The 23,619-nt window shown below is 40.8% G+C and overlaps 2 protein-coding genes and 1 long non-coding RNA gene across 3 annotated transcripts in view; all 3 read right to left on the bottom strand.

Annotated features, from left to right (window-relative positions):
• The window catches only part of LOC115139945 (uncharacterized), a 12,051-nt gene extending 1,172 nt beyond the window's left edge, over window positions 1–10,879 (bottom strand). Inside the window, exons 1-6 of the long non-coding RNA XR_010462650.1 lie at window positions 10,821–10,879; window positions 10,692–10,718; window positions 9,957–9,979; window positions 8,017–9,642; window positions 6,911–7,051; window positions 1,129–1,214 (exon numbers count right to left, since the gene is read on the bottom strand). This is a non-coding gene — a long non-coding RNA (uncharacterized LOC115139945). The remainder of the gene's footprint in view (window positions 1–1,128; window positions 1,215–6,910; window positions 7,052–8,016; window positions 9,643–9,956; window positions 9,980–10,691; window positions 10,719–10,820) is intronic.
• Window positions 10,880–11,925: 1,046 nt separating this feature from the next.
• LOC115139940 (proliferation-associated protein 2G4-like) lies at window positions 11,926–20,500 on the bottom strand. The gene is made up of 12 exons (XM_029677839.2): window positions 20,293–20,500; window positions 16,959–17,087; window positions 16,435–16,540; window positions 15,314–15,383; window positions 15,070–15,226; window positions 14,826–14,904; window positions 14,353–14,431; window positions 14,083–14,216; window positions 13,807–13,901; window positions 13,593–13,720; window positions 13,309–13,362; window positions 11,926–13,228 (listed from the first exon to the last, which is right to left on the bottom strand). Exons 1-12 carry the CDS (start codon window positions 20,375–20,377, stop codon window positions 13,163–13,165), a joined length of 1,182 nt encoding a protein of 393 aa, XP_029533699.1. The 5' UTR covers window positions 20,378–20,500; the 3' UTR covers window positions 11,926–13,162.
• A 1,074-nt stretch (window positions 20,501–21,574) lies between these two features.
• The window catches only part of LOC115139933 (receptor tyrosine-protein kinase erbB-3-like), a 30,969-nt gene continuing 28,924 nt past the window's right edge, over window positions 21,575–23,619 (bottom strand). Inside the window, exon 27 of the mRNA XM_065015287.1 lies at window positions 21,575–23,316. Coding sequence (XP_064871359.1) covers window positions 22,436–23,316 — 881 coding nt within the window. The 3' untranslated portion in view covers window positions 21,575–22,435. The remainder of the gene's footprint in view (window positions 23,317–23,619) is intronic.

A 23,619-nucleotide genomic window follows, 5' to 3' on the forward strand; every position in this document is an offset into this window, starting at 1 on the left:
CCAGTGTTGGAAGGTGAACCTTCACCCCAGGCTGAGGCCCTGAGCACTCTGGAGCAGGTTTTCATCAAGGATCTCTCTGTACTTCTCCGTTCATCTTTTCCTCTATCCTGACAAGTCTCCCTGTCCCTGCTGCTGAAAAACATCACCACAACTTGATTCTGCCCCCACCATGCTTCACCATAGGGATGGTGCAAGGTTTCCTCCAGATGTGACACTTGGCATTCAGGCCAAAGAGTTCAATCTTGGTTTCATCAGACCAGAGAATCTTGTTTCTCATGATCTGAGAGTCATTTCGGTGCCTTTTGGCAAACTCCAAGCGGGCTGTCATGTGCCTTTTACTGAGGAGTGGCTTCCGTCTGACCACTCTACCATAAAGTCCAATTGGTGGAGTGCTGCAGAGATAGTTGTCCTTCTGGAAGGTTATCCCATCTCGACAGAGAAACTCTGGAGCTCTGTCAGAGTGACCATCGGGGTCTTGGTCACCTCTTTGACCAAGACCCGCCTCCCCCGATTGCTCAGTTTGGCCAGGTGACCAGGTCTAGGAATAATCTTGGTGGTTCCAAACTTCTTCCATTTAAGAATGATGGAAGCCACTCTGTTCTTGGGGACCTTCAATGCTGCAGAAATGTGTTGATACCCTTCCCCAGATCTGTGCCTCGACACAATTCTGTCTCGGAGCTCCAAGGACAATTCTTCCGACCTCATGTCTTGGTTTTTGCTCTGACATGCACTGTCAACTGTGGGACCTTATATAGACAAGTGTGCGCCTTTCCAAATCATGTCCAATTAATTGAATTTACCACAGGTAGATTGCAATCAAGTTGTAAAAACATCAAGTATGATCAATGGAAACAGGATGCACCTGAGCTCAATTTCTAATCTCATAGCAAAGGGTCTGAATACTTAGGTAAATAAGGTATTTCAGTTTTGATTTATTTCTAAAAATGTCTAAAAATTGTTTTTTGCTTATCCATTATGAGGTATTGTGAGTAGATTGTAAGAGGAAAACAATTAATGTAATCCATTTTAAAATAAGGCTGAAACGTAACAAAATGTGGAAAAGGTGAAGGGGCCTGAATACTTTCTGAATGGACTGTATCTCTAGCCCTGAGAGGTTAAGACACTAACCTATAGAACAATGTTGAGTACACAGAGTCATAGAGGGCGTAGACCCAGGGAGGCCACGATGTCATGTTGGCCCAGTGGAACTTCCTCTGATTAGAACACAGCCAAACACACAGAAAACATCACCTCAGCAGGAGAACATCTTCATTCATATGCCTTGTGTTACACAAACAACACTGGGTTGCAGGTCACATTCAGGAGGGAGCAACTATATATAGAGGGGACATTATTCCTTTTCCACATGTTCTAGACAAAAACAAGTTTATCTGAACACTCCATAAGATTGGGCCTACAGTTGAAAATGCGTCTCATGTTCCGTGTGTCTCGCCACCGAAGACTGTCACCACTACTTCTGCATGTTAAACATCCCCCTAACAAACAATTAACCTTCCCACCGCTCCTATTCTCCACACCCTGTCACTACCACCACACTCTGTTTGTTAACTTCAAGAGCGTGTGATAACAGACGGTGCATGACTTCACCAACAACAGAACAACATACACAGACATATAAGGTAATATTTTAAGGCAGGGGTTCTCAAACCGGGGTCCACGGAGGTACTGCAGGGGGTCCACGGCCAGATCTCTTTTTTTGGACATTACATTTTTTTATGAATATTACTAACACATTAAACTACTTTTGGCTTAGGGATCTGTGGAATAAGTTAAAAGTATGTAATGCAATACAATGTAATATTATTAATCTACAATGGATGTTCTTAACCCTGGGCAACATGGACCTGGGAGGCTCACAGGGATATTGGTATCCACAGTACTCCACCAATTATACATATTTCAGCATAACACCAAAAAAAAATGGTTGACATAAATGCACTGTAATTTAAGCTTTGAAATGGCAAAGTTTCCTATCTGCATCACGCCAATTATTTTAGAATTGCAGGATATTAGCTTTAAAGCTGCAACAACAAAACATCTATCTGCCCCATGACAAAATGTTCCTTCCCAGGGTTCGGACCGTGGTTCGTCCGACCACGCACTGCCAAAGTCATAGTAAAACACCCTGTATGCTATTTCTATCTCACTCGAGGTGTGTTATGAGGTGGTCATTGGTGAATTTGCTATCATAAAAGGGGTCCCCGGCCCCAAAACATTTGAGAAGTCCTGTTTAAGATATGTGATGTCTCATTTAAAGCTAGATTATGAGGGTAGTAGAGTATGTGTAGTATATCATGTGAATAGTGGTACATACTGACTGTATAAAACATTAGGAACTCTCTCTCCATGACAAAGACCGACCAGGTCTCATAGTGATGAGACAGACGATGGTCTCGCATATTTGAACTTCACTGGCGCCACGCAGTAAAACATTTAGTGTCGCAGCGCACAGCAGGGCAGCACACAAGCGACATTCTGAGTAATTTGCCTGTTCCTATAGCCTGTTCCAATAAATATGTTATATAGCAAGAGAGGAATGCAGGCCAAAGAGAGCAGATAATTCACCAAAGCAGCACAAAATGCCCAGTCAGAAAATAATTTCTCTCTCTGTCAAATGCATGGGCATAAGGCTATAGTGTGTCTATAGTCTTCGGTCTAGCTGTTTTAAAAGAATGTAGCCTATTTTCCCTTCTCTCCATTTGATAGCCTTCAGTCATATTCATAGGTTAATAACTTTATGCATGGCTTTCTCCCGGTCAAACAATGAATATAACAGAGTTCTATCTCAAAAAGTTATTTGAATGACATAAGGTAAAAACATAAGGTAGCCAAAGGTCTAATAATGAGAGAACAAAGAATATCAATAGCTTATAGAAAAATTGAATGACAAGTTTAAGCTTATTAAAGATGCACTATTCAGAATTCGCTGCGCCATTTCCTGGTTGCAAATAGTTTGCCTAATTTCCGTTTATGTGACAAAACAAGCAAATATTGTGTAGAATCTAAAGGTATTGTATTTTCAGCTGTTTGAAGCTGGAAAAAAAATGCAAAAATGAAACAAACATAGAACAGATCTACCGCTTTTGACTTGCTTTCAATGCGATTGACAGATCTTTAACACACATTTCTATGTGAATTTGGTCAGGTCCCCCAAAAGTTACATATTGCAGCTTTAAGAAAGAAAAGCAAAATCAAGGAGTGCAAGGCAGCATACAAAGACAAATGAGAAAACCTTTTCAAGGACAAGGACAGTAGGAAAGCGTGACAAGGGCTCCAAACCAAAGATACATTGTCGAAAATGACCTAGCTTTTGCAAATTATTTGAACAGTTTCTATTGTCGGTTTGACATGTGTGATTTTACTAGTAGAAAGAGGAGGAAGGGAAGCGCTACTAAGGTACACAATAGTACATTTTGGTAGATAGAAGGTGCTCTTTGGTAAAAGGGGTAAATTGGTCATCAAAAAGAAAGGAGGACCAAGGCACTCTTCATATACTAATAAGTATTAATAAAGGCATTTTTTAATTCATTATATGAAGAGTGCCTTGGTCCTCCTTTCTTTTTGAAGTGTGATTTTACATTGAAGCAGAAAGTAGCCTTGGACAGTATAGACAGCATACCAGCTGTTGATATACAGATCTCTGTGAATGACATCAGGAAATACATTCAACGTGTCAACCCACAAAAATCATATGGTCCAGACGGTGTCAGCAGCAAGGCACTTACAGGCATGCGCAGACCAGCCCGAATTTCCGTTCCAGCTATACACCATCCATCTGGTTTTGGCTGAGATGAAGGTTCACCTTCCAACAAAACAACGACCCTAAGCACACAGCCAAGACAACGCAGGAGTGGCTTCGGGACAAGTCTCTGAATGTGCTTGAGTGGCCCAGCCAGAGCCCAGACTTTAAACTGATCGGACATCTCTGGAGAGACCTGAATATAGCTGTGGAGCGACGCTCCCCATCCAACCTGATAGAGCTTGAAAGGATCTGCAGAGAAGAATGGGAGAAACTCCCCAAATACAGATGTGCCACGCTTGTAGCGTCATACCCAAAAAGACTCTAGGCTGTAATCACTGCCAAAGGTGCTTCAACAAAGTACCTGAGTAAAGGGTCTGAATACTTATGTAAATGTGATATTTCAGTTTTTTAAATTTTTAATACATTTCTAAAAATCTGTTTTTGCTTTGTCATTATGGGGTATTGTGTGTAGAAAGATGGGGAAAAAACGATTTAATCAATTTTAGAACACGGCTGTAACCTAACAAAATGTGGAAAAAGTCAAGGGGTATGAATATTTTAGCACCAGTAGTACATTTAACATGAATTCCTATAATTCTAATCTACAATGTTTGTTACTTTGGCAAAGGTCATTTCTGTTAATGCATTCAATATTATTATTCCAGTCTTCTCATTATCATTGTCGGAGTGGACATATTGTTTGCAGAGTGCACAACCTATACTACATTTGTGAGAAACAAGTTTTGGTTGATTTAATTCCATTTATGAGTTTTGTAAATTTAGTCGTTGTCTTTTGTTTGGAGCACGTCTGTCAATGTTGAGTAAGGACACGCACGCATAGAAGTAGGCCTATAGGCTACCTGGCCTGATTATACATAGTAGGCCTATAGGCTACCTGGCCTGATTATACATAGTAGGCCTATAGGCTACCTGGCCTGATTATACATAGAAGTAGGCCTATAGGCTACCTGGCCTGATTATACATAGAATTAAGCCTATAGGCTACCTGGGATGCATGCAAATGTAGGCATATAAATGTGCCCATTTGGGGAACTGATATTATTTCTGATTGGCTTAACGCACCACCACTAATGACCTGTGAAGCTTCTCAAAGTAATGTTTTCTTCACCTCAAACAGCAAGCAAACCAAGTCTGTTTTTACATCCATTGAAAATTACAAGTTTCTCAACGTATTTGAAAAATCTTTCCAGCTCTCTCCCTTTCGATAACCACTCAGCGTGAAAGGGGAAAATATCATGCTCTGATCCAATAGAAACATCATAAAATAGGCCTACCTGATAACTTCTTATCAGTGCTTGACTTGGACTGAAATAGGTTCCAGTACTCCTTTTGGGTGCTGGTACTGTTTATATTTAGGTACAAGAGCTCCGCAATATTTTTGAGGTAATATTTTATAAGAGGAACAGGAGCTCAAGCAGTAGAACATTTGAAGTGACAGTACTCAGCTCCGGTGAGCTCCTGCCCAAGTCAAGCACTGCTTCTTATCCTTGCGCAAATAGCCTACAGTTGTGTCTGACCCAAGTTCACTGGCATGGAAAACTGAGGGCCCAGAATATTTTATACAATGTTGAAAGGCACTAAAGTAACTGTAAAAAATGTGACAACACAATGAACTTTTCATCTTGAATACAAAGTGTTATGTTTTGGTCAAATACAACACATGACTAAGTACCACTCTCAATATTTTAATGCATAGCGGTGGCTGCATCATGGTATGGGTATGCTTGTAATCATTAAGGACTATGGAGTTTTTCAGGATAAAAACAATAAATGGAACTAAGCACAGGCAAAATCCTAGAGGAAAACATGGTTCAGTCTGCTGCCCACCAGACACTGGTGGAGATGAATTCCCCTTTCAGTAGAACAATAACCTAAAACAGAAGGCCAAATCTACACTGGAGTTGCTTACCAAGAGAGTGAATGTTCCTTAGTGGCCGAGTTACAGTTTTGACTTAAATCTACTTTAAAATCTAGGGCAAGACCTGAAAATGGTTGTATAAACAATGATCAAAAATCAATTTGGCAGAGCTTGAAGAATTTTGAAAAGAATAACGGGCAAATGTTGCACAATCCAGGTGTGGGTGGAACGCTCTTAGAGACTTACAGCTGTAATTGCTTCCAAAGGAGCTTCTACAAAGTATTGACTCAGAGGTGTGAATACTTACGTAAATGAGATATTTCTGTAAACTTTTCCAAAAATATGTTTTCACTTCGTCATTATGGGGTATTGTGTGAAGATGGATTAAATGTATTTATTTTCTTACCCATTTTGAATTCAGGCTGTAACACAACATATGGAATAAGTCAAGGTGTATGAAAACGTTCTGAAGGCACTGTATGTGCTTTTGTCAGTATATATTGTTTAAAAGGCTAGTATATTATATCACCTCCCCATAGTGTCTAATGTGCTTTTCTACTAAAAGGATAAAAAGAATGAGTGTGCCATCTTGTGGAATAACTTGCTAAATATTTGTTGCTCATTCATACTGTACATAGAGGCCATGTCAGAATAACCATACCTGCATTCTAAATAGTAGGGTATGTGAAAATAGAACGTTTTATAGTATGTGACATTTTTTTAAATTGAGTATGTTTTAAATGCCAGGATGTCATACTAATTTCTGCTTTTCATCTAGTAGAATTTGCTGCAAACTATTGAGGAAGAGAATCGTATTTTTACACACACGTGTGTTTGATAACAGCTGATGATCAGAATAGGGGACGCACTCTACAAAAATGTACAAATGGCGTGGAACAAGCGTGATTGAGCAATAGATGACATCTTCTCAGTATGGATGAGTAATATGTTGATATTTGTTGCTTAATGCATGAGTTTTTATTAAACAGTAAGATCTAGTACGCAGTACTATTAGTACACCGTATGTAGTTTTAGTAAGAAGTAGGCAAGGTGGATTTCGGACAAGGCCAATCTCTACTTATAAGGCCATGAAAATAATAATGCCTTTATGAAAGTGAGAATGATGATTACATTTAGAGATGAAGCTCAAGTGACAGACAGATTGGATAGATTTTGGTCTTCTGTCTATAAGCTGTTTTACTCATTACTCTGCCCAGGTTCTACGAGGTTTCAGGTGGTTCTGTTCAGTAACATTTGGTTCCACTCACCCATCTGCCTGGGTTCATGGACCTAGAACCGCTGCCGTCCGACTACCTTCACTTTGACAGTCTCGATGCCGTACTCCTGCCCCTCCCGATAAGCATAGATTTCAGCTGTCGTCCCAAACTCTGCATGCACCTCACCTGTCACTGGAGGGTAAGGTGAGAGGTACAGACAGCCACACACATCTAATTAAGAACACTCTACTGTGATCACACACACGACACCAGTCCAATGCATTTAAATCAGTGGTGTAAAGTACTTAAGTAAAAATACTTTAAACTACTACTAAAGTAGTTTCCGGGGGTATCTGTACTTTACTATTTATATTTTTGACAACTTCTACTTCACTACATTCCTAAATATAATAATGTACTTTTTACTCCATACATTTTTCCTGACACACAAAATGACTTGTTACATTTTGACAGGAAAATGGTCCAATTCACACACTTATCAAGAGAACATCCCTGGTCATTCCTGCTGCCTCTGATCTGGTGGACTCACTAAACACAAATACTTCGTGTTATAGTGTGCCCCTGGCCACCCGCCAATAAAAACTAAATTGTGCCTTCTGGTTTGCTTACTATAAGGAATTTGAAATGGTTGATACTTATACTTTTGATAGATAAGTACATTTGAGCAATTCCATTTCCTTTTGATAAGTATATTTAAAACTAAATACTTTCACTCAAGTAGTATTTTTACTTTAGTCATTCTCTATTAAGGTATCTTTACTTACTTATGACAATCGAGTACTTTTTCCATCACTGATTCAAACATGAGGCTGTGCATTATCAGGCTGAAACATGAGGTGATGGCGTTGGATGAATGGAATTCAAATTGACATCGATAAAATGCAATTGTGTTCGTTGTCCGTAGCTTATGCCTGACCTTACCATAACACCACCCCCACCATGGGGTACTCTGTTCACAACATTGACATCAGCAAAGTGCTCAAATTTGTTGATAAAATGCAGGACATGATTGTTTGGTTGCGGGACAAAGGGCCAAAATGCGGGGCACAATCTGGGATATGTGATCACCCTAAACAGAGCCCATTCCCATTCTTCCCACCTTCTACTTCTCTCCCTCCCTTCACTCCACTCTATACCTGTGTGCGAGCACAGCAAAGGTGCGGTCTCTCTGGATGATGTTGCGCATCATGCTGACCTCCTGCAGTCTGAAGAGCTGCAGCCGCAGGGTCTGTACAGGGATAAGCATGCCGGCGGTGAATGGAAGCACTGGGATGGTCTGGCAGCTGTCGTCATCGTACTGGGAGGGGGGCCGAAGCACTAGCGCAGTGTAGAAAACCAAAAACTCTATACTCAATGACACATCTGTACAACAATACTTTAATGTAAATATGAAACCCACAGCATGTGAAGTTGAAAGACTCGGGTCAAAGTTTATGCTTGGTTTTTCTGCATCCTCACTGTCCCGAGTTTAAGTCCCCATCTCATCCCCTTAATTTTCTGTAAGAATAGTCAAAGTGGCCATAAGGAAAAATGTGCTTTCACTTTTACTTGCCCCATTGCAAGACAATTTCCCGAGGCATTGCGTTAATAACTTGGACATGAAGATGCATTTGGAAGATAATCACAGAAAACCTAGGTTTGGCAAGCTATTACTAGTAGACTGACATGACTAGCAGCTGGGAATTAAATGACATTAGCATGCAAGGTAGCTAGCTAACGAGACATCTGTTATGTAACTAGCAAGATATATTTTAATGAAAGCAATCAATCCGTGAAAATTAGCTTCACTACGACAGTGATTGAATGAGTTCATTATGCTGTCACATGAAGTATGGCCTCGTTTCTTTGAATAGGAAACCGATGCGTTTAAAGTCCTATTACAATAACCAACGTATGCTTCAGTACACTAGTCTACCAATGCAATTAAAGACCTTTGTACCGGGTAAGAGTTGTAGCTGATTGCCCATGTCGATATTGTTGCCTCCACATCCTGTGGTTTTCTATAGCATCCAAAACGACTCACTGTCGAGCCCAAGCGGACTGAGTTTAATCTTCACAATTATGCATTTTGGGGCTTGGATTTAGTTTAGTGGTGGACATGTTCCCGCTAGATAAGAGCTCCAAAACTGCCATTCTGTTCATTTGATCTAAATCTATTGTCATATTACTATTAAATGACATTGGTGAAAATGAACAGGAGCCCTTGTTTCACCCCCCCAAAAAAATAGAACACCAAAGGCTACCCTTAAGTAGAATCAAGAACCTGAACCCATATCAATACCCAAAGGCAGTTCAAAAACTAAGTGTGCTGCAACATGGTTTCAAGAGTTGCCTCGTTCTCATAAGGATTTTACTGTAGGGCTAACTAACACATGTGGCTTGAAAGACACGACCAATAAGTCAATTAACAGGGAGCAATGTAGTTAGTAAACCAAAGATTTATTATGGTCTTTACAACAAATCAGCTGTGCTGGGCAGATGGTGTAAGGCCAGAATTAAAAACGACCAACGATTCAATTCTCAGGTCTTCCTCGCCATTCTCCAGTAGTCAGCCAGCAGCCATTTGCAGAGTAGAAGACTGGGTAACCAGGATCTGTCCTTTACGCCATTGCAACACTTTCTTCAGACTACCACATTCAGCTCTTCACATCATGGACTGCAGACTTCAGTCACCAGAGAGGGATTGGAGATCACAGCTGTAGGGTATGGATGGGCCAGTCTACTTAGACCTCTGCCTCATCTTTCGCCTTTTACGCTTCAGCCTACAGACAAGTGACAATGAGTGAACAGCACTACATTACATGCAAAACTAAAGCCATAGTTGAGATTGCAAAGTAACTCTAGGGACTTTAACAATGATTAAGACTCCACCAGTACTCAATGACAAAGTGTACACCCAGAATTGAACTCAATGAGACTGAAATTGTGCTAAGCATGATTATCATAGTAAAAACGCAAGTCCAGCCAATCTTGCAGTGTATCAATTGCTCTGTATACACGGAGCACCATGTTTGGCTAATGACAACTTGTACCATTCATATCCAACAAGTGAATTAAGGCAAAGAATGAATCTTACCTGCGCATACGCTTCTTCCTCCACTGTAATAAAAAACAAATTTGTCAAGTGAAAATCCACATTCAAAACAAGCCAATAATTGTTAACATGCTGAGCATGATTTGAGATTATTCAAAGCATGCAGTGAAGTTAAACATGGCACTAGAAATCACTAACATGTTGCATTACTGCAGGCTACAAAAGACAAAAGCAACATTGCTAGTACATTTCATGTGCCACTGGGCCGTTCTAACTTAAAACTACACAGAAGAAAAAAAACGCAACATGTAATGTGTTGGTCCCCACGTTTCATGAATTGAAATGAGCCAAGAAATCTCAAACAAAAAGCTAATTTCCCTCATTTTGTGGACAAATGATGTTGACATTCGTTATTAGCATTTCTCCTTCGCCAAAACAATCCACCTAGCAGTTGTGGCATATCAAGCCTATTAAACATGTGGGCGGGCAAGTGCCCCTTGTCCAGTCATGTGAATGCCATATATTTGGGCCCAATTAATTTTCGATTGAGCGACTAACTCCTTAAGATGTTGAAATTGTTGCGTTAACAATTTTTGTTCAGTAACGATATATATATATATATATATATCGCCATGGACGAGACTAACCCTACTAGTACACCAGTTAAATTGAAAAAGGAAACTAGAAAAAGGTTCGTCTGGCGTTAGCTAGCCACTGGCGAGTGGTGACAATGAGCCAAACAAAAACCCGCCAATAAGTTGATATTCATCAATTTACCTTTGCTCTCATCTTGTGGAGATGTGTCTGCAATAAAATATATAGCAAAGTTGTTAGATGCAATCGATGCCAACCATTTATTCCAGATTAGTTTGGATTCGTTTCGGGATAGCGTACTATAAGACTTACCACTAAAGCGAGGACACCAACTTGAAAGAGGATGTGACGAAGAAAGGGGAGGGGATTTATAGTGCCAACGCAAAACAAACGTCATATTAAATTGCCCCTTGCTCAGCTTAGTGCTCACTGGGAGATGTAGGCAGAAAGAGTTGAACATAAACTATTATTTTATGTTGGAATTATGCACCTGTGCACAGGTATGTTTAGTTGGTCTACAACCGTGTAAGTCTATGGATTCAGTTTGTAATAGCAAGATGGGGCAGACTTAAGCCATAAGACTAACAAAATGGCCACAAAGACTATCTGCATTGACCCTTCTATTTTATGTTTTAGTTTTGCACTGACTCTATGTACACTTTACTTTATGTAAATAGAGCCAAATATGTTGATACATTTATTTTAGTTTATTGATAAGTCACCTTGTCCAAAATATTTACATGGCTATCAAAACATCATGCCAGGGTAAGCCAACATGAAACAGCCCTTATTTTAAGGGTTTTTAAAATCACCTGAGAAAATGTTAAGGTGGAAAAACGATTGGAACAATTTCCATTTGACGCTAGTTTTTATGGGTATTGTGACACCTCCACTATGGGGCTCTATTGTAAACATGGTATTGTCACTGACCTATATCTTACTTACTTTGTGTACTTACTTTGATTTCTCATGTTTTTTTTCTACTTGACTTTTTAATATACTTTTCATAGTAATACTGATATTGATTACTGCATTGTTGGGAAAAAGCAAGCAAAAAAATACATTTTACTGTACTTGTGCACAACTTTAAAAATGTGAAATTTTCCATCCATGTAACTTTCTTTTAAAATCTCATCAAGCAAATCAAACAGGTTTAAAAACTCTGTGAGCAAGAAATGTTTCACCACACTAAATATCTGCAGTCCTCCTTACAGATATATATAATCAGAAGAACTCTGATCATAGTGAAACTGAAGGTCCAGGGACCCGTAGATAATATATTTTTCATCTGTGCCCTATATAGTCCATGAGTTATGCTCTAATGGTAGAATTGTGTTTCATTTTGTTTCATAGATCAACAGCATCAATAGAAGAATAGTGGAAACTACATTTAAAAAATAAAAAAAACACAAGGCACTGGTATTATAAAGTTTATTGAATGTTTTCTTCATTTTTTGAAAATAAAACAAAAACACAGGGGATCTGTATGTTGACTTACATGAACTCTTTGTGCATGTCTGAGCTGACCAAATTAGGCTACATGGGGAGGTTATTCTGATGGCTGGGTTAAAAAAATACTTGTATGCAATTACATAAAAAATGTGTGCATAGTTTCCACAGAAAAGTAAACTAACTAACTACCTGTCACTAAAATCATTCTACTACAACTGTTGTCAATGTAGCTTTGCCAGATAATGATATATCTTACTTAGCAGAATAATGAGTTTGCATAAAATATGATTTCATGCAGTTCTGATTGAAGACACTGTTTAAAAGCTCCACTAAAAAGTTTAATATGTTAGATGGTTGACAAAAATTAGGTATCGTTAAAAATAAAAACATATTTCTAAAATTGTTTGACTGAAAACAGCGCACTACTTCCTAAAAAAAAAAATCCCCTACCAGGAAAGAAGGGGCTGGCAGTAAACGTAGCAGGGTTCGTTCCCCATAACCTATTCAGGTGTTGGTGCGAGAATTCTGTTCTCTAAATTCTGTGCTCTAACGGTTCAATTCTGTCATGTTTGAATAACTAACACTTGAAACAAATAGGATTCTAGGGCAAAACATTTGAGGGGCTAAGTCGGTCTTCTTCATGTACAATGAAAATACCAAGTCAGTTTATCAGGGTTTGGAATTATTACAAAGTGTGACTGTCACCCCAACATTATTTTACAACAAATATCATCCAGTTTAAATTCAAACTTGCTTTATTTACTTTTTTTTTTAATTTAGAAAGTTTATAAAACTTCACCTATAGATGGCAACCATCCTGAAGTCAGGAAGTTACATCACCTAACGATAAGGTGTAAAAACACTGCTACAAAAGGTTATTTATCCATCATATTCCAAAAATGTGTTTCCCCAATCTACTATTCCAGTTAAGTATCAATGGCAAATATGTTGTTTACAACAATGTGTTACACAGGTGTGACCCTCATTCAGAATCAAATGAATGATGTGGGACACAAAATTGTATTTTCAACAGATTTGATATCTATCAGATTTATTATCAATGGGCCATATGCTAGAAAAGGGCATGTGGGTCAAAAAGAGCTAACAGTTGGGGAAGATTTAGATTAACTTTTTAAGATTCCATTCTTTGGGGGGTGTGCGAGTGTATGCATGTGTCAGGGTGTTGGAAGACAGGTAGCCATCTACTCTGCCGCCTTTTTGCTCTCCTCAGTTGGCTGTCCAGTAGCGGTTTCCACAGTCTTGGAGGCCTAGGAGAGAGGAAGGAGGGCACAGATGAGAATGGAGAGAGCGAAGAGTATCGACTTAATTTGTTTTTCATATCAAATACCTTCTTTTTCTTCTTCTTCTGTGTTTTGCGACTAGCTGAGCTCTGGAGTAGAGTCTGGGGGAGAGAGAGGGATTTTGTTGTCAATCATGAGATTTCTTCAATGGAAGCCACAACAGAGGTGGCAAGTGTGGAAATATAACGGTCAAAACCTCAGACGCCAACTCACAGTTATCTAGTTCAGGCTCTGAGATGCAAATCCCTGTTCATGGATAGTTATTCATGTAATATGAGCAGTGAAGCGCCTTTCAGGTTGCCTGGGGCTCTGGGCTGGGAGCCTTACTTACCCTAAGCTCTACGTCCTGCACTTCGTGCTCTGACTTGTAGAGCTCTGGCTCAAAGGGTCCGCTGGTGATTCTATGGGGGCCGTTGGCCATCAGCAGCACTGTGAACTTAAACTGGGCCACAAACTCTCCTGAGAGACGGAGTGAGAGATGACAGGTAAATCGAAACAGAAGGAAAGAGCACAGAGGATAGGAAAAGACAGATGCAGAGACTCACCCTCCTTCTCGTTGAGCACACTGAAAGGCTGAAGCAGTTCGTGTTTGGCACACTCGACCACGCCCAGGCGGGCTTTAGCCTCGTCCTCAAACGCCCTGAGAGGAGAGCAACAGGACAGACCCGTTAGCTGAGGAGGTTTCCAACAGACATTCAAAGCACCTGACTCAGCATCAGAGATGGTTGATGAATTTTTTAAAAATAAGTGTACGGTCTTGATATGGGGTTGGTTATAACATCTCTCTGACACTCCTAATGTGCTTCCATTTGGTATCCTACCTGAGAGTGAAGGGCATGGCGTCGAAGCGTCGCTCCACCTCACTGAAGAACATGCGGGAGGTCTTCATCTTCAGCCCGTACTGCTTACTGGGGTCCCTCTTGTAAATGGTGGTCCTCTGGCCTCCATCCCTGGCCTGGGTATAAGAGCATAGAAACATTGGACAGTCACATTTAGCCAGGTAAGAAATGTAAAGGAAAAAGATTAGGGGCTTCTTAGGACAGTTCATTGGGGCAGTGAACAAAAAAAATTAACATCTCCCTCTCTTTTACCTTCCCTTCACCAGTGCTGATCAGGACATCCACAGCGTAGACCTCGTGCACCTCAAACTCCGCCTTCTCATGGTCCTTCCTGCAGACGGGCATCAACAGTAGCCAATCAGAGCAACTGACGCAACTCAAAGCTTTCAGTTATCATTCAGTCTTAGTGTCCTCCTGTCCGTCTTTGTGGTATTGCACTTTGTCAAAGCACTATTCTCTGGGGTGTCAGGAATTATTACAAAGTGTGACTGGGTGGCAGGTAGCCTAGTTGTTAGAGCGTTGGACTAGTAACAAGTAACTGAAAGGTTGCAAGATCGAATCCCCGAGCTGACAAAGTAAAAATCTGTCGTTCTGCCCCTGAACAAAGCAGTTAACCCACTGTTTCCCGGTAGGCCGTCATTGCAAATAAGAATTTGTTCTTAACTGACTTGCCTAGTTAAATAAAGGTAAATTAAAAGTGTTCAAGTGCTCAGACATTAATCTACCTTTGCTGGTCTGTGGGGTTCTGAATGATGGTTTTCTCTCCATCGATGATGTGCTGCTTCAGCTGATGAGATAACATACCTTAAACAGAAAGGCACCAAAAAACAACATCATTGCAACGTTTTTCTCCCTACATTTGACTGTTGTCACACAACAGTAAACTTCATACGTTAAAGGTCAGATAAAACTGTTGATTCACTATCTTAGACCCATGAACCAGTCAAGTTAACTAGTGAAGGCACTCACCCTCAATGGCCGTGCATTTGAATGACTGAGCAATCTTGTTCCATGCCTCCGTCACCTTTGAGTTCTGATTGCCAGGCTTGACAAGGCGTAGGGCTGCCTCCGCGCACATGTGAGCTGCATTGATCACATCAGCTTTCTTCCCTGTCACTGGAGCCTCCTACATACACAGGGCAGAGGTGGGAACTGTAAGCCTGTTGCGATGAGGGATCAAAAACCAAGTCATAAGGCCATACAAGGTACATACCTTAGTAGCTCCCACAACAAAACTATGAGCTACATTAGAGATGAAGCCGTCAACATGGACACCAAGATCACTGCAGAAATAAAGGGGGCAGAGATGGAAAGGAAAAGGGGAGATGAAAATTCATGAGTCATGAGGAAAATAGAAGTGCATCAGACATTCAGAATTATTTCTGCCAGGGGTGGGAATACTTATGTAAATGAGATATTTCTGGATTTCATTTTCAATAAATTTTGAAACATTTCTATAAACATGTCATTATGAGGTATTCTGTGTAGATAGGTGAGAAAAAAATCTATTTAATCCATTTTGAATTCAGGCTGTAACACAAACTGTGGAATAAGTCAAGGAGTATGAATACATTTTGAAGGCACTGTATGTAATTGTGTAAAAGGACTAGATGAGATTATTATTTCAATGTTGTGTTCCCATCATATGGGAAAGACGTCAACAAAAAATACAAGGTCAGACAAATACGAAAGAATCGAATGTGTGTGATCATATTACGGTGAGTGAGGATATGCTGAGGGTAAGTTTGGTTACTGGTTTGTTCATGTTCACCTACAACAATACTGTATCTCAAAGACGGCAACACGAGCAATTTCATTGTCATGGTGGAAGGACACACCCAGGATTTTGTTATAGTAATGAAAAAGGTTACTTTTCAGATTCTAAGAATGGCACAGCCATACAGTACCACAGCATAAGCTGGCATTTAACCATTAGTTGGGTCTTAAACACATTACACTCACAATATTCCTAACAGTGACATTATTATATATTGACACAAAACAGGAAAGGTAGGGTCAGAGATGAAGACAAAAGTGGGCAATTCAACAACGAAGATGAAGAGGCTTGTTTAACTACGCAATGGCCAAAGTGACAATTGAACACCAATGCCAGATGAACAAGACATGTAATCCAATCATTACTTAGAATTTGCCACATGACAGATAGACATACGGCACACATAGACATACAGAGAGACGAGACCTAACAGAAAATACAAGCCAACAGCCAAGCATCAAATGCATGAGAACACAGCACACAAGATGACAGACGAGAGGGGTACTGGAGACACACAGAGTGATGGGGGCCACGTTACTGCAGATGGAGGTTCCTACATTTTGACCAGATCGCCATCTTTAAGTGTGTAGTCAGGGTCACTCTTCAGGGGAGAGAAGTGGCAAACACAGTTATTGACTGAGACGCTGGTAGGGAAGGCAATGCCTGGAAAAGGGAAGAGAGAACCACCAAATCTTTAATTTAAAATAATCTGTAGTGTTTGTGAGAGAGACCTGACTGATGTCAAATTACATCCCTATTCTTGCCCCATATCACTCTTCATAGTTCTGTCATCTCACTGGCATATTCAATGACCCATCCCACATTCAGGCTCATTGTGAATGTGTGGCATGGACACATGCAGACTCCTGCCACAGGCTGAACTGATCAGGTGATGTTTCTAATTTGGAGACAGTATGACAACACATTAACCACATCATGAGAACAACCACTGCTTTGAACCACCTGCCCTACATAAACAGCTATGGGACACAGGGCAAACAGTTTTATCAGTACAGTAAATAGCCCCATTCCTCTTGCACTTCTCACCCATACTTATCTCCCCTCTATCCCAGCCCCTCACCTTTCTTTAAATCCTTCTCCTTCCTGAAGACCTTGCCAGTTTCGACCATGATGTGGGCATCTCCCTTCTCACACAGGTTGACGACAGACACCCCTGACTTAGCCGCCTCAATCACCACACGCAGGGCCTCTGGATAACAAAAGAGAGGGCGGTCAGGGGAATAGAAGGTGGAGCGGTATCAGACAGATGAGGTCAAAAATATTAGAGTGTAGATGTGAGACCAAAGATGTCATTATTATATTCAATCACACCATATGCGTTCTCTATGAATAAGACTACCCATTATGGTTGTATTGTGTCATGATGAATCAGCAGCAATTTAACAAGTTTCATTGTCAGGTTACTTTTATTTTATTATTTTTTTATTTCACCTTTATTTTACCAGGTAGGCTAGTTGAGAACAAGTTCTCATTTACAACTGCGAACTGGCCAAGATAAAGCATAGCAGTGTGAACAGACAACAACACAGAGTTACACATGGAGTAAACAAGTCAATAACAGAGTAGAAAAAAAGAAGAAGAAAAAAAAGAAAAAAAGTCTATACATTGTGTGCAAAAGGCACGAGGAGGTAGGCGAATAATTACAATTTAGCAGATTAACACTGGAGTGATAAATGATCAGATGGTCATGTGCAGGTAGAGATACTGGTGTGCAAAAGAGCAGAAAAGTAAATAAATATAAACAGTATGGGGATGAGGTAGGTAAATTGGGTGAGCTATTTACCGATGGACTATGTACAGCTGCAGCGATCGGTTAGCTGCTCAAATAGCAGATGTTTAAAGTTGGCGAGGGAGATAAAAGTCTCCAAATTCAACGATTTTTGCAATTTGACCCAGTCACAGGCAGCAGAGAACTGGAAGGAAAGGCGGCCAAATGAGGTGTTGGCTTTAGGGATGATCAGTGAGATACACCTGCTGGAGCGCGTGCTACATCGTGACCAGTGAACTGAGATAAGGCGGAGCTTTACCTAGCATGGACTTGTAGATGACCTGGAGCCAGCTGACTAGAGCATACAGGTCGCAGTGGTGGGTGGTATAAGGTGCTTTAGTAACAAAGCGTTTGGCACTGTGATAAACTGCATCCAGTGTGCTGAGTAGAGTATTGGAAGCCATTTTGTAGATGACATCGCCGAAGTCGAGGATCTGTAGGATAGTCAGTTTTACTAGGGTAAATTTGGCGGTGTGAGTGAAGGAGGCTTTGTTGCGAAATAGAAAGCCGATTATAGATTTGATTTTGGATTGGAGATGTTTGATATGAGTCTGGAAGGAGAGTTTACAGTCTAGCCAGACACCTAGGTACTTACAGATGTCTACATATTCTAGGTCGGAACCATCCAGGGTGGTGATGCTAGTCGGGCGTGCGGGTGCAGGCAGCGAACGGTTGAAAAGCATGCATTTGGTTTTACTAGCGTTTAAGAGCAGTTATGAGTCATAACCTAGGGACTGAGGCCAGTCTCTGAAGTCCATAGCTGGAAACCAGCCAAACATCCAGTGCCAAACATTCAGAAAGTATTCTTACCCCTTGACCTTTTCCACATTTTATTGTGTTAGAGCCTGACTTTAAAAATATATATAAAAAAATTGAGATTGTAGGCCAGCGACACACACACACAATACCCCATAAAGTCAAAGTGGAATTATGTTTTTAGAAATTTGTACAAATGAATTACAAATGAAAAGCTCAAATGTCTTCAGTCAATAATTATTCAACCCATTTGTTATGGCAAGCCTAAATAAGTTCAGAAGAAAAACGTGTTTAACAAGTCACATAAGGTGCACGTGCATTGTGTGTAGTCTTAAACATGATATTTGAATGACTACCTCATCTCTGTACTTCACACATACAGCACATATTAATATATATATTTTAAATGAAATGTAACCTTTAACTAGGCAAGTCCATTAAGAACAAATTCTTATTTACAATGACGGCCTACACCGTCATAGGTTAGTTTTGTGGAGTAACTACAATGTTGTTGATCCATCCTCAGTTGTTTTCTCCAATCACAATCATTTAACTCCGTAGCAGTTTTAAAAATCACCAATGGCCTCATGGTGAAATCCCTGAGTGGTTTCCTTCCTCTCCGGCAATGGAGTTAGGAAGGACTCCCTGTATCTTTACAGTGACTGGGTGTATTGATACACCATCTGATGGATAAAAAATAAAATAGCCGACACTGCATTGAGCATGGTGAAGTTATGAATTACTCATCTACCAATAGGTGTCCTTCTTTGTGAAGCATTGGAAAACCTCAGTTTTTTTGTGCTTGAAATTGTGCTTGAAATTCACTACTCAAATGTTTCTTTAACACAGTGAGTCCATGCAACATATGACTTGTTAAGCAAATATTTACTCCTGAAATATTCAATACTTAGGCTTACCATAACAAAGGGGTAGAATAATCATTGACTCAAAACATTTGTAAAAGTCTCTAAAAACAAAATTCCACTGACATTGTGTGTAGATCAGTGGCACATGTCAATTTAATAATTTTGAAATTCAGGCTGGAACACCAAAATGTGGAAAAAGTCAACGGGTGTGAATACTTTCTGAGCCAACAGTATATCCGTTAGACCTAAATTTCACTTCACTTGAAACAAGTAGCTAACGTTAAATAGCTACCTACCCACACAGCTGGCTAACTATCAAACTCTGTTGTTCCAATTAATCTGTTAGTCAGGCACCATCATATAGCTACAATTTGTGTGGTTGACATGGAAACATAAATACAGTTATCCAAACCGTGAACTAGCTAGCTAGCTATGACTTCTAGAGTAGCTAGCCAACTAGCTACATCTAGATAACTAACAAATAAGGTGGTTGGTTAGCTAACTTGCGTGCGTGCTAAACTCGACAGCTAGCTGTCTGATGTGACTAACTGTTAAATCATCTACAGCCTACGTTGTTGACAAAATAACCACGTTAACATTGTTCACGTGAAGTCAGCTTGCTAGCACCAAGTTACTAGACAACTAGGACTGGGCCCCATTTCCATTCCACACGTTTCTAAATCTGCGACTAGCAGGTCAAAGCACATGGCTGTTGGACTGTGCCTACTTAGTCATTGATTGGGCTTGTTCGACAGTACAAGCGACTGCCAACTGGCTGATATCCAACATCACCTTGAATCATAAATAACGATTCATTATTATTTGCAGATCCGTCAGTCACAATTCACCCATGATACATTCATTGTTTTGACGCTCTCGAACAAGGCCATTGGTATGTGCCTACCTGTTATGGTGACTACACTGTCACTACGGGCTGTGTGTACGAAACGAATGGCATTCAGAGTAGGTCACCTCATTTCAAATCATTCCGATCGGACACTTACGGTTGGCAATGTCACCTCCCATTTTGTACTTGGTGACAACCAAGTCCTCCGCGATGGTCTGTTCTTGTTCTTCGTTGTCAGACATCTTGACAACGTCTCTCTTTTACAACACTTTTCCCGATATGTCAAGCTCCAAGACCAATACACATACAAAGCTCCACTCCGCTGCTAAAGCCCAGCACCCTCATTCCAGATTCTCCTCCCACCTCCTTCCTACGTAAGAACAAAAAACGTCCAACAACAATGCCGCCAAAATGAGAAGTGAAGCTTCATGGTTTAGATTGTAGTTTTTCAATCCCCTTCAAGTTACTATACCTATACACGTAGCACCACAGAATAAACTACATTTCACACATTCATCTACATCCACAACATGGGTTGCGTCACAGGTCGTCTTTTTTTGTATTGGCACTGTGACGGAGCACCACCTTTGCTGCAAGTATAACATGCCAAGAAAGGTTCTAATCATTACTGACTCAAGTAGTAAATATTGTGCAAAATGTGGGTGACACATCATCATCCTAATCATCATATTCTCCGGTGACTCTGGAGCAGTCTAAGCTCTGGAGAAGAGTCCTTTAGATACAGACGGAAAATGATTCGGTGGTTATCATCAATCCAGACAACAGTGATCACTCAGACTCACTGAGCACGATAATTCGTAGAGAAACACCATCCAAACAGGGGCCCTTTACTGCCTTTGTCAAGACAAGTTGTTACTTTATAATGTGATAAAATACAAATACCACATTATCATCTGCTTTGAATTAAGTTTGTGTTAATCATGGAAATGGGAATTTCAGCACTGTGCCATTTCTTTTGATGCCCTAAAGGGGAGATGAACATTTATGAGTGTCTTACAAGTAGGCTAAACATTTGAAAACATTGATTTATTCGATATTCGAATATGGTAAAAACTGATTTGGTTTCTGAAAAGATAAATTAATGAAGAAGCACTGAACTGGAGAGCTAGGACAAAATTACAGTAGGTGCACGCACACTTCCCAGCTGAGGAAACGGTCAGCCTGAGGCATGGATTTCAGTACCAGAGTGCATGCTGCGCTTTTAAGCATGGATGTTGTTTCTGGTGTTGAGCTCTAGTAATCTGCTCAAACCAACTGCAATAAAGATGACATGGAACGTGCCCCTTTATTTCTCACTTACCCCAATAAATGGGACTGTCAGAAGAAACAGCAAGACCAGCACAATAGAAATGAATTAAAGATCTAGTATCAACAAACTGAATGAGAATTATGTCTCCCTGATAAATAACAATTATGTACATTCTTCAAAGATTTTTATTATTTAAAAAAGCTAAAAAAATATATCACTAAAAGGTAACATTAACATATTAAAAACATGAAAATACAAGTGAAAAAGGAGATTGTACAAATACATTTTTGTTCTTGTTCTTAGTAAACACAAATACAAAGCTTGTAATCTGGCCATTTAATTTAGTGCCTTCCTCACTCACAGTGCATTCCACTTGTAATACAGAAAGAAAACATCCCAAAGCTTATGTTATTATGGATAAAAACAATGATCAATGTAAACCTGTAACAGACACATTAAAGATACAAACATAGAGATTCTGGGTTCGAGTCCAGACTCTGTCGCAGCTGGCCTTTACCGGGAGACCCATGGGGCGGCACACAATTGACCAAGTGTCATCCGGGTTAGGGGAGGGTTTGGTCGGCAGGGATGTCCTTGTCCCATCGCGCACTAGCAACTGCTGTGGAGGGCCAGGTGCAGTGCATGTTGACACGGTCGACAGGTGCATAGTGTTTCCTCCGACACATTGGTGAGGCTGGCTTCCTGGTTAAGTGGGCATTGTGTCAAGAAGCAGTGTGGCTTGGTTGGGTTGTGTTTCGGTGGACGCACGGCTCTCGACCTTCGCCTCTCCCGAGTCCGTACGGGAGTTGCAGCGATGAGACAAGACTGTAACTACCAATTGGATACCACGAAATTGGGGAGAAAACGTGGTAAAAAAACATAAAATAAAATATAGTTATAAACATGCCACACATATTTTTAATATTGGATGGCTTTCTCCCCTCCCCTGGTCCTACATTGATTTCAATTGGCATGGAAGAGCTACAGAGGCGTCTATCCTCTTCAGCGCCAGTGAGGGAGGTCCACTTCCCTACGTGTTCACAGCATTAAGCTTTAGGAACAACCTGCTCTGCCAGTAGTCTGGATTGTCAAAGGAGCAATCTCCGCCACTAGGCTCCCCTACCCCTGCACGCACTTTTACAAATGCCCCCATCCCTGTGTGCTGACCCCCCATGCCTCCCACTGCGCCTTCACCTTCTCTCTGCACATTCTCGTACTCCACTGGGTCCCCAGCTCCAGGGGCGGCCAGGGAATCCATGTCCTCATACTCATCCACCTCTCCCTCTCCTCCTCCTTGCATCCTCAGACCCTCCCTGCCTCTCAGATCCTGCCGCAGCTTGGGCTGCCTGTTAGTGTATTGATAGTCGTCCTCTTCTACGTATTCTACTACGTATTCGTCGTCCTCCTCCTCTCTCTCGCCTTTCATCCCCTGTTTAGGCGTAGCTCCAGGGTGAGGCACATCTCGTGTTGGGGGATCGTCTGGTCTTTCACTGGCTTCTGGTCCAACACTTTGAATGTCCATGTACTTGTATTCCATATCACCGGAGCCCTGTTGCTCTGTGTTGTCTGAATCAGAGTTGAGAGCTGGGAATTCATAGTCCTGGTGTTCTTCATTCTTGGTTTGGCCTCCCCTGTTCTCCCCAGCTGATGTCCTGTACCCCATGCACTTTGAGTACTCTGTGTCCGGCACAGAAGAGCATTGCCTCTTGTTCATCTTCAGCCGATGTGGGCTATCTTTGGAATGTTCAGGTTGCTGCCTGGGGGAGAGATACATAATGGACGCCTGTTTGTTCATGTACTCATATTCCTCACAGGCACTGTCATGGTCCTCCGAGGGTCCTGATGGGTATGAGGAGACCTTGGACGTCCTCCAGTGAGGAAGGGTGACCTGGGAGCTAAACAGTAGGGTCTCTGTGGAGAAGGGTGACAAGAGAAAAAGGAGTGAGTAAGGTGATCCAGAGATTTGAAATGATCTGAGTACTCTTGCAATTAATACTGACATTCATATACTCAGAGTTATAACAATACCATGCAACCATCCCCAAACATGTCATGCAAAACCATATACAATTTTTATATGGCTTAACTTCTCTAGGATAGGGGGCAGCATTTGGAATTTTGGTTGAAATGCATGCCCAAATTCAACTGCCTGCTACTCATCCCCAGAAGATAATATATGCATATTATTAGTAGATTTGGATAGGAAACGATCTG

Source organism: Oncorhynchus nerka, unplaced genomic scaffold, assembly GCF_034236695.1.
Source record: "Oncorhynchus nerka isolate Pitt River unplaced genomic scaffold, Oner_Uvic_2.0 unplaced_scaffold_1549, whole genome shotgun sequence".
In the NCBI taxonomy this organism is placed as follows: domain Eukaryota; kingdom Metazoa; phylum Chordata; class Actinopteri; order Salmoniformes; family Salmonidae; genus Oncorhynchus; species Oncorhynchus nerka.

Coding starts and splice junctions, on each gene's coding strand:
- LOC115139940 (XM_029677839.2), bottom strand. CDS start 20,377: ATGTCTGACAACGAAGAACAAGAACAGACCATCGCGGAGGACTTGGTT. Junction 14,432..14,825: donor AACCCCACAGACCAGCAAAG/GTAGATTAATGT, acceptor GCCCGTCTGCAG/GAAGGACCATGAGAAGGCGG. Junction 14,217..14,352: donor TCAGCACTGGTGAAGGGAAG/GTAAAAGAGAGG, acceptor TCTTATACCCAG/GCCAGGGATGGAGGCCAGAG.